The 10,686-nt window shown below is 41.0% G+C and overlaps 1 protein-coding gene across 1 annotated transcript in view; it reads left to right on the top strand.

Annotated features, from left to right (window-relative positions):
- Positions 1-311: 311 nt before the first annotated feature.
- The window catches only part of RNF212B (ring finger protein 212B), a 37,343-nt gene continuing 26,968 nt past the window's right edge, over positions 312-10,686 (top strand). Inside the window, exons 1-4 of the mRNA XM_050796469.1 lie at positions 312-483; positions 2,698-2,798; positions 5,144-5,196; positions 6,192-6,266. Coding sequence (XP_050652426.1) covers positions 2,699-2,798; positions 5,144-5,196; positions 6,192-6,266 — 228 coding nt within the window. The 5' untranslated portion in view covers positions 312-483; position 2,698. The remainder of the gene's footprint in view (positions 484-2,697; positions 2,799-5,143; positions 5,197-6,191; positions 6,267-10,686) is intronic.

Here is a 10,686-nt window from a genome sequence, read left to right as displayed (position 1 = left end):
TTTCGCCCACTTTATGACCACATTTTATATTGCGTTCTCATCGTTTATTGGAACATTAATTAGGCTTTATTTTCACCTTTTTGTTTCCACAGTAACATGTATGGGATTAGGTTACAGTGTTTGTTTGTCCCCAATCTTTTAAGCGAGGTGAATTTTCCTGGGCTGCTAGGAAAAGTTCCTACACCCCTCTCCCGCCACCGCGAGCCGCTCCTCGCCCTGTGAACGCCTCTGCGGGCCCCGCCCACGTCCCGCGAACGCCACGGAGCCACGTCCACTCTTTTAGCATAGCGCCAGGCCCCGCCCACATCTCACACACCGCCCCCGCTGCGCTTAGCCTCTTGCCTCACCCGGTGCCAAGCCAGCTGTTTATTTTCCCGCCATTTCCAGCTCTTCGTGAGGAGAAGTGGATGATTTCCTGAGATCTGAGGCCTTCTGGAATCACTGCGGCCAAGCGGGTAGGGCGTGTAGCCAGAAAAAGAACTGGTAAGTTTGAGACGGCTGAGGCCACATCGCCTCTGGAAAGCAGGCGAGTTTTGCCCTCGGGATCGCCTTAATCACTCTGTTCACTGCCTTTTTTATGTTGGATTCATCTGGTCAGTTCAGGGGATGACATTGTTGCAGCCCTTAAACAAACCTGGGCATATAGAACGGGGCCTTTTTAGTGGTTTTTTAAGACTCACTTGCTGATGAAAGTTAGTGTATCAGGAGCAAACAAATAGGACAACGAAGCTCGTGGCACTGTGGGATGCGTTTGCGTTGAGCTGTTTATTCAGTACTTTTTTTTATCGTAAATCTTACGAAGTTTGTATCCCTCCGCGGTCACACACACACACATCCTACGAAAAGGCCGGGTGCAGTGGCTCCCGCCTGTAATCCCAGCACTTTGGAGAGGCCGAGGCAGGAGGATCGCTTGAGTCCAGGAGTTCCAGACCAGTCTGGTTAACACAGAGAGGCCTTGTCTCTACGAAAAATGAAAATAAAAATAAAAAATTGCCAGGCGGGGTAGTCCCAGCTACTCCAGAAGCTGAGGAGGAAAGATCGCTTGAGCCCAGGAGTTCCAGGCTGCAGCGAGCCCTGATCTGCCTCTGCACTCCAGCCTGGAGACAGAGTCAGACCCTGTCTCAAAATAATAATAATTATCCCCCACACACAAAAAAAACCTTACAAAGTCACATTTACTCAGGTATTTAACAAAGTATATGAAATTGGTATTGGCAGAAAATACAGGATATATGGTTACCATGTCTAACACAAAAGCTATTTAATGTGGGAGCAAGAACTTTACGTAGGGAATCAGGAAACCAATAATTAAAGATGGTACTTTTGGCAAGTCATTTAATTTCGCTGAATATCAGGTATCTCTTTTGAAAAATGGTGGGACTGAACAAAACGTTAAGTGATTTTTCAAAGTCCATTTCAGATCTATGATTCTGAGTTTCTTTTTTTTTGAGACGGACTCACTCTGTCGCCCGGGCTGGAGTGCAGTGGCACGATCTTGGCTCACTGCAACCTCCTGGGTTCAAGCAATTATCCTGCCTCAGCCTCCCAAGTAGCTGGGATTACAGGCATGCACCACCACGCTCAGCTAATTTTTTTATTTTTAGTAGAGACGGAGTTTTGCCATGTTGGCCAGGCTGGTCTTGAAACATCTGACCTCAGGTGATCCATGTGCCTCGGCCTCCCAAAGTGTTGGGATTACAGGCGTGAGCCACCACACCTGGCCTGATTCTGAGTTTCTATAGAGTAGAAGGAAAGTATATAAGCTGAGACCATACTATCATTTATCAGCCCTATTTTCCTTAGATAAAATGTGTCCCAAGTAGCTAATATGTGATATTCTCTTTCTGGTTCACTACCTTCTCTTGGCTCTACTCTCACCATATCACAGGAAATAATTTAAAAAGAAATGGATAATTCATTATTTGTTTTTATATTTTTAAGATTGTATTTTCTTTTTTCTTTTCTTTTCTTTTCTTTTTTTTTTTGAGACAGAGTCTGGCTCTGTTGCAGGCTGGAGTGCAATGGCGCCATCTCAGCTCACTGCAACCTCTGCCTCTCATGTTCAAGTGATTCTCCTGCCTCCGCCTCCTGATTAGCTGGGATTACAGGCACCTGCCACCACGCCCGGCTAATTTTTATATTTTTAAAATGTAGAGATGGGGTTTCACCATGTTGGCCAGGCTGGTCTTAAACTCTTGACTTCAGGTGATCCACCTGCCTTGACCTCCCAAAGTGCTGGGATTACAGGCGTGAGCCACTGTGCTTGGCCAGGATTGTATTTTCTAATTACAAATTGGCACATGTATTAATCCAGAAAACCTGGGGGAAAAAAGTAAAGGAAAACACACACACACACACACACACACACACTTATAACCTTGCCACTCAAAAGAAAAAATCTCACCACTGTCCATTACTTTTCTAAATGTGTGTTTATATGTATATATATGTATATGTATATATATCCACATTTATATATAAAATGTTATAACAGTCTGCTGTTATAAAAAGCAGTCTGCTTTTTTTCCACTTTATATGTACATGTACTTCTTCACAACCAATTGGAATACCCACAATGATATGCCACATCCCAAAAAGCTATCAGAAGCTAAGCAAGCATAGTTACATAGATTTTGGAACAGCTACAATTATGTTATGCCCTAGGCTATTCTTACTGTTTCTCTTTATCTGCTCCAGAATGGATTGGTTTCATTGCAACCAGTGCTTCCGAAAAGATGGAGCCCATTTCTTTGTCACCAGCTGCGGTCATATTTTCTGTAAAACGTGTGTGACTCTGGGTGAGTGATTCAACTGTTTTCAGATTCAGGGAAAAATGTTTTCATGTAATGATGTAAGGAGTAGCCATTTCTATGTGTGTCTTAGGATAAAAATCACTTATTAGGTCAATGGTGATACAGATACTGTAGGAAACTGTCAATTTTAGAAATTGAAGGAATCCATTAATAAAGAATGGTGCTAAATTATTTAGCAAATGATTTAGCAAATCTATTACTTGAGGACCAGAGTGTACTCATTAGTGTTTTGAAGTCTGGCAGGGAAAGCCACAAGGCATAGGACTCTTCAGGGAAAAGAGATAGAATAAGTATAATGGATGGGAATAGAGGAAAGTTTGGCTGATAGAAGAGCCATTTCTAAAGGGGAAGTGGTCTAGTATGTGACATCAATTTGATTAGAAATGATGATGATGATACCTTTGCAGCTTAAAAAGCAGTTTCATATCAACCAATTTTATGTAAGCCACGCCACACGCCCCAGTGGTAATTATTAGTAGAACCGTTTTACAAATGAAGAGACTGGCTCAGAGAGGATAAGTGATTTGACTTATTGAAGTGATGCTTCAATAGGGTTTTGAATGATAAAATGGAATTTACCAAGTGGATAAGGCAGGGAAGATTTATTCTAGTTTAAGAGAACAGCATGTACAAAGACGTATTACATCATAAAACCATAGTGCAGGGGACTACACATAATTGGGATTGTTAGAGTATAAACAGTAAGGTAAGACGTGGTGAGAGATGAGGCTAGTGAAGTAGGGAGTGTCGGATGATGGAAGGCTCTATGCACTGGGCTAAAGAGCCTGAACTTCATCCTGCAGGTGATGGAGACCTGTGGAAGTTTTTGTTTTGTTTTGTTTTTGACACAGTCTCACTTCGTCACCGAGGCTGTAGTGCAATGGTGCAGTCTTGGCTCACTGCAACCTCTGCTTCCCAGGTTCAAGCGATTCTCATGTCTCAGCCACTTGAGTAGCTGGAATTATAGGCATGCACCACGATACCGGGCTAACTATTGTATTTTTAGTAGAGATGGGGTTTCACCATGTTGGCCAGGCTGATCTTGAACTCCCAGCCTCAAGTGATCCACCTGCCTCAGCCTCCTAAAGTGCTGGGATTACAGGTGTGAGCCATTTTTTGTTTTGTTTTGTTTTGTTTTGTTTTAAGAGAAGAATGTTATGTACTTGCTAGCTCACTCTGGCAACGATATGGACTGGGAAAAAGAAAAACCTTTAGTCCCCAGAAAAAGAACAGTCAAGTTAAGTAGCCTCAGGGGAAGCTTTTTTCTCTGTACAAATCTCATGACCTTTTAAAGTTGTCGCTAATGTAAAAAGCTATTTACTATGGTAACAGCAGCTCACTTTGGAGTGGTTTGTCTCCATAAAGCATATGTCATGTGATGTTTTCTGCTGACATGGCATTTGTCTTAATCAATGACCAGTCCCACTACTAAAATTTCACTTTACAGGGAAAGATTAGGAATCTTAATTTTTGCTTCTTTCAGATTGGGTTGATTGGGGAATGAGAGTAGCAGAGCTTCAAAGCAAGATTAACAAATATTAGCAAAGTGATGACAAGGTAGGCATAACTGGGGAGTTTCTTACAGTACCCAATGTGTGCCTGCTGTCAGGTCAATAGAATACAAAAGAGTAACTTAAAGATCTTTGGTATCTTGTACTTTTCCCTACTCTTGTAAATGTACTGCAGTACTTCTGCTGGGAGTTTAGAATTGTCCTTTCTGTTCCACAGAAGAAAACTGGGAATTTATAAAAAGATGGGGCAGGAGGTGCTGGGATGGTGGCTCATGCTTATAAACTTACCACTTTGCGGGGGCCAAGGTGGGAGGATCACTTGAGCCCAGGAGTTCAAGACCAGCTTGAGCAACATATGGAGACTCCATCTCTAAAGATAATAACAAAATTAAAATGAGCTGAGGTGGTAATGTGCGCCTGTAGTCCCAGCTAGCTGGAAGACTGAAGCAGGAGGATCACTTGAGCCTGGGAGGTTGAGGCTGCAGTGAGCCATAATTGTGCCACTGCATTCCAGCCTGGGTGACAGAGTGAGACCCTGTCTCAAAAAAAACATAAAATAAAATTTTAAAAGATAGGGAGATGGGTAGAGGTACAGTGTGAAAGCCCTACTTATACCTCAACATACTAGTTTGGAAACACTTACTTAGAGAACAGACCTTAAGTTGGTGTCCTTTTATAACACAATGATATTCTAAATTCAGTAAGAACCCTTTTTTTCTTCTATTGCTAGCATACTAGATTGTTGCCATGTACTTTAGGTCTTTAAATCTTACCTCATGCTCATGAGAGCCAAACATTTTTTTTCCCTTTTCCTTCCAGAAAAATGTGCTGTTTGTGGAACTGCCTGCAAGCATCTGGCTCTTTCTGATAATGTAAGTTTTTCTCCCCCTGCCACAAATGGTCTCATCCCATTTCTGGCCTGTAGGAAGTATATACAAAGTACAGATGATGAATTGTTTTAAAAAGAAAGAGAAGAAGACCGGGCGTGGTGGCTCACACCTGTAATCCCAGCATTTTGGGAGGTCAAGGCAGGTGGATCGCCTGAGCTCAGGAATTTGAGACCACCCTGGGCAACATAGTAAAACTCTGTCTCTACTAAAATATAAAAAATTAGCCAGGCTTGGTGGTGCGGGCCTGTAGTCCCAGCTACTTGGGAGGCTGAAGCACGAGAATCACTTGAGCCTGGGAGGCGGAAGTTGCAGTGAGCCAAGATCGCACCACTACACTCCAGCTTGGGAGTAAGACTCTGTCTAAAAAAAAAAAAGAAAAGAAGAAGAAAAAGAAAGCAAAGAAACAAACTTGCAAATAGCCATTTGTAAAAAGAGTGTAAATAATAGGCCAGCTGAAGAGGCTCGCACCTGTAATCCCAGCACTTTGGGAGGCTGAGGTGGATAGATCGCCTGAGATCAGAAGTATGAGACCAGCCTGGCCAACATGATGAAACCCCCATCTCTACTAAAAATACAAAAATTAGCAGGGTGTGTTGGTGGGCACCTGTAATCCCAGCTACTCAGGAGGCTGAGGCAAAAGAATCACTTGAACCCAAGAGGCGAGGGTTGCAATGAGCCTAGATCACACCACTGCACTCCAGCCTGGGTGACAACAGCAAAACTCTGTCTCAAAGAAAAAAAAAAAAAGAATATAAACAAAAGATGGAAGCATTATTTGTGATCACTGTTACAGATGCACAAGGTAAGGAGAATTGGACATATAATGTACATCTAGAACAGTGGTGATCTCCCTTTTATACAGAGTGGAGATAATGCCAGGTATATTAGAAAAGGTGGTACATCCTTTGTCATATTAGTCAGTATTTTATTTTATTCAATTGTGGATATTCTCACAGTGTGTATTGCTCTCTTTATAGCTGAAGCCTCAGGAGAAGATGTTTTTCAAAAGTCCTGTGGAGACAGCTTTGCAGTATTTTAGTCACATCTCTCAGGTATGAGAAACAAAAGTGAAGAAAATCTGATTCTCCAGGCAAATTCTAATTGCATCTTATTTCTTTATCAAAGGTTTTCTTTAAACTGCATTTGTACACAATGGAGGGAAATTAACTGCTTTCTTTGCTTTCTTCCTTGATGATACAAATTTCAATCAGTTAACTTTTTATTGACCCAGAATCTGTGATAGGCTGTAAAAATCACTATGTAGCTAACATCTTGCCTTGTATTTCCTCGTTGTATTAATTAATTTCTAAGACTAAAGGTTGTTCTAGGGAGCTTTATCATTTTTCTCAGCAGATAGATGCATCTTCTAAAAATTGCTTTGAGTATATAGGCCTGGCCCTGCAAACAATGGGTGTGATGGTTTAACTCGCAACCAGTAACTTACAGCACTAAGATCATGAGACTACTTCTTGTTTCCCATTCTTACTTTTCAATAACCTTTTTAGTAATACTTAACTCTTCATTTAGTGTTAATAACTGGTTTCTTGAATTTTAGGAAATATTTGTCTTTTCTTGATGTGTCATATGTTGGCATACAATTGACTTGGTCAGGAGCAACAGGAATGTAGAAGAAGGTAGAGAGAAGGCAGGACAACCATTTGAGAGAATTCCCTAGTTGTAAAAACTTTGATTTTTTTCTTTCTACTCCCCAGTTATCTTAGATCATGCTACAGCCTCATGGAATTCCTATTGTGGCATATTTCTTGAGATTTGTATCACTGTTCCCTTTCTATACTCTTACTTCTTATTCTTTTGAAAGTACCCCTTTTCTAAACCTCAAGATGATCCTTAGTCATTTTCTGGTTGAAGATTTATTTTTCAGTGTCCTGCCTCTCAATCCTCACTCTAGAGATACAGTAAGGGGAATTAAGGCTTGCTGCTTGCTGTCTTTAGCTGCTGGGTTGAGCCATCATATTTGACATACACTATATTTAACATTATAAGTATACTAAAATCCAGCTGAGACTCAAGGAGAAATGTAAACAAGGTCATAGGAACAAGAGAAAGAGCAGACCTTTGGTTAATAAATAAACCTAGGCATAGTTAATGATCAGTAGAGAAATCATATGTAGTCTGAATCCTAACCTGCCTGATCATGGGACCAATTACACATGGTCAAACAATCAAGATAAAAGAAATGGAAAGGGTCAGTTAATCATCACTGTAGTGAAGGGTCAATTTAGTGAAGTCAGCAAAGTCTAAAAATGTGTTTTCCTAATTTGTGAAGCTGAATAACTGATCCAGTACCTAGACTGTTTCACTCAGGCTTCTGCTCAAAACATTCTTCTTCAGTCAGTCCTTTAGTGACTCTCATATTTCAAATAGTAGCCCCAGCATTTTCTACTCCTTACCATGCTTTTTTTTCATCATACTTCTTTTCTCTAACATTATGTTATATATTTGTTGTCTGAATCCTGCACTGGAATATAAGCTCCATGAAAACAGATTTGGTTGTTTTGTTTATTGTTCTCTTTTAATAGTCTTTAATAAGTAGTGGACACTCAAAATGTTGTCATTGAATGAATGATGGAATGTTGCTCTAAATATCTATTTATGTTCCAATTTTAGTATTTACGTTCTTACGTTCTCCAATCTCTACAATGACTTAAGGCCGTTTCTTCTGCTGCACTTTGTGCTAATAGTTGATCAAACTGCCTGTTTTGAATCCTTTACCCACCTCAAGATAATCTTTCTGAGGGATCAGAGAACCTCATGTAGATCTGCAAGTTTTCTTTTCTTTTCTTTCTTTCTTTTTTTTTTTTTGAGTTGGAGTCTTGCTTTTGTCGCCCAGGCTGGAGTGCGGTGGCGAGATCTCAGCTCACAGAAACCTCTGCCTCCAGGGTTCAAGCAATTCTCCTGGGGGCAGGGGCAATTTCAGTCTTATTCATTTTATATGACTCCTAACATAGCACCAGGAACATAGAAGGATTCAATAAATACTTTTTGAAAGAATTAATGAAATAATCTTTCCTATTGAAGTTATCCTTTAATGTATATGAAATACAGTAAAGTGATAATACTGGGAAAACTGTTGGTGTAGAAATCTAATGACCAACTCGGCCTGCTAACTTATCACTTTACTTCTTTGAGCCAGTCATACTTCCTCACATGTAATATGAAATAATAATACTCATCCTACTTCTTATGAAGATCCAATGAGACAATGTTTATGGAAATATTCTAAAAACCATAAAGTACTTAAAAAAAAACCAAAAAAAACCCCACAAAAACAGAGACAGTCTTGCTATATTGCCCAGGCTGTTCTCAAACTCCTGGCCTCAAGCAGTCCTCCCACCTTGGCCTCCCAAAGTGCCAGGATTACAGGTGTGAGCCACCACGCCTAACCTGAAAATTGTACTTTATTAGTTTAAAAAATAATGTGGAAAAGTCATGAAAGGTTATGAGTGATCACAAACTCACTTAAAAATAGTTAAAGATCATATACGTAAAAAGAAGTTTGTGTTTTAAAAAATTGTTGGCCGGGCGTAGTGGCTCACGCCTGTAATCCCAGCACTTTGGGAGGCCAACGTGGGCGGATCACCTGAGGTCAGGAGCTCGTGACCAACCTGGCCAACATGGAGAAACCCCTTCTCTACTAAAAATAAAAAATTAGCCAAGTATGGTGGCACATGTCTGTACTCCCAGCTACTCAAGAGGCTGAGGCAGGAGAATTGCCTGAACCCGGGAGGTAGAGATTGCGGTGAGCCGAGATCGCGCCATTGCACTTCAGCCTGGGCAACCAGAGCAAAACTCCATCTCAAAAAAAAAAAAAAAAAAAAAAAAAAATTGTTTTCAAAGGGAAATATAAACACCCCATCTGCTTTTTTTTTTTTGAGACGGAGTCTCGCTCTGTCACCCAGCCTGGAGTGCAGTGGCTTGATCTCAGCTCACTGCAAGCTCCGCCTCCCGGATTCACGCCATTCTCCTGCCTCAGCCTCCCAAGTAGCTGGGACTATAGGCGCCCACCACCACGCCAGGCTAACTTTTTTATATTTTTAGTAGAGACGGGGTTTCACCGTGTTAGCCGGGATGGTCTCCATCTCCTGACCTCGTGATCTGCCCGTCTCGGCCTCCCAAAGTGCTGGAATTACAGGCGTGAGCCACTGAACCCGGCCCTTTTTTTTTTTTTTTTTTTTTTTTTTTGGGTCCACTAGTTTTCATGCAATCTCCTACTTTTTTTTAATAACAGCTTTATTGAGATGTAGTTAACATACCATAAAATTCACCCTTTTAAAGTATGCAATTCAGTGGTTTTTAATACATCCACAGAATTGCACAAACACTACTGCCTAATTTTCAAACATTTTCATCTCACCCCAGAAAGAAGCTCTGTACTTATTGGCAGGCACTTCCCAAACCCTTCCCACCCTCCCCATCTCCAGGCAATCACTAATTTACTTTCTGTTCCTATGGTTTTGCCTGTTCAGGACATAAATATAGGATCATATAATGTATGGTCTTTTGTGACTTGCTGCATTCACTAAGTATAATGCTTTCAGGTTTCATCCATGTGGTAGCATCTATTAGGACTTTATTAATATTTCATTCCATTTTATGGCCAAATAACAATCTATTATATAAATGGATGTACATTTTACTTATATATTCATTAGTTGATAGACATTTGGGTTGTTCCTACTTTGGGGCTATTATAAGTAATATTGCTGTGGAACATTTATGTACAAGTTTTTACATGGACATATATTTTTATTTCTGTTGGGTATATACCTAGGAGTGGAATTTCTGGGTCAAATGGTAACTCTATATTTAACTTTTTTAGGAACTGCCAGACTATTTTCCCAAGTGGCTGTAGTGTTTTACATCCTTAGCAGCTGTTTTAGTCTGTCTGGGCTGCTATAATAAAATACCTTAGACTGGACAATTTCTAAATAACAGAAATTTAATTCTCACAGTTCTGGAGGCTGGGAAGTTCAACATCAAGGCCCCAATAGATGCAGTGTCTGGTAACGGCTTACTCTTTGCTTCCAAGATAATGCCTTCTTGCTGCATCCTCACGTGGCAAAAGTGGCAAACAGGCTTCTTTTTTACTTATTTTTTTGAGACAGGGTCTCACTCTGTCACAAAGGCTGGAGTGCAGTAGTGTGGTTGTGGCCAGTGGTGCAATCATGGCTCCCTGCAGCCTTGCCCTCTTGAGCTCAGGTGATCCTCTCACCTCACTCTCCCAGGTAGCTGGGACTACAAGCACATGTCACACCACCCAGCTAGTTTTTGTATTTTTTTTAAATAAATACAGGGTTTCACCACGTTGCCCAGGCTGGTCTTGAACCTGGGCTCACGCAGTCTGCCTGCCTCAGCCTCCCAAAGTGCTGCAATTACAGGCGTGAGCCACCGTGCCCAACCCCAAGCCTTTTTTTTTTTCTTTTTTTTGAGACAGAGTCTTGCTCTGTCGCC

Source organism: Macaca thibetana, chromosome 7 (genome assembly GCF_024542745.1).
Source record: "Macaca thibetana thibetana isolate TM-01 chromosome 7, ASM2454274v1, whole genome shotgun sequence".
Taxonomy (NCBI): Eukaryota; Metazoa; Chordata; class Mammalia; order Primates; family Cercopithecidae; genus Macaca; species Macaca thibetana.
Note: the sequence above shows the minus strand (reverse complement) of the source record. Positions and strands in the feature narration are given on the sequence as shown.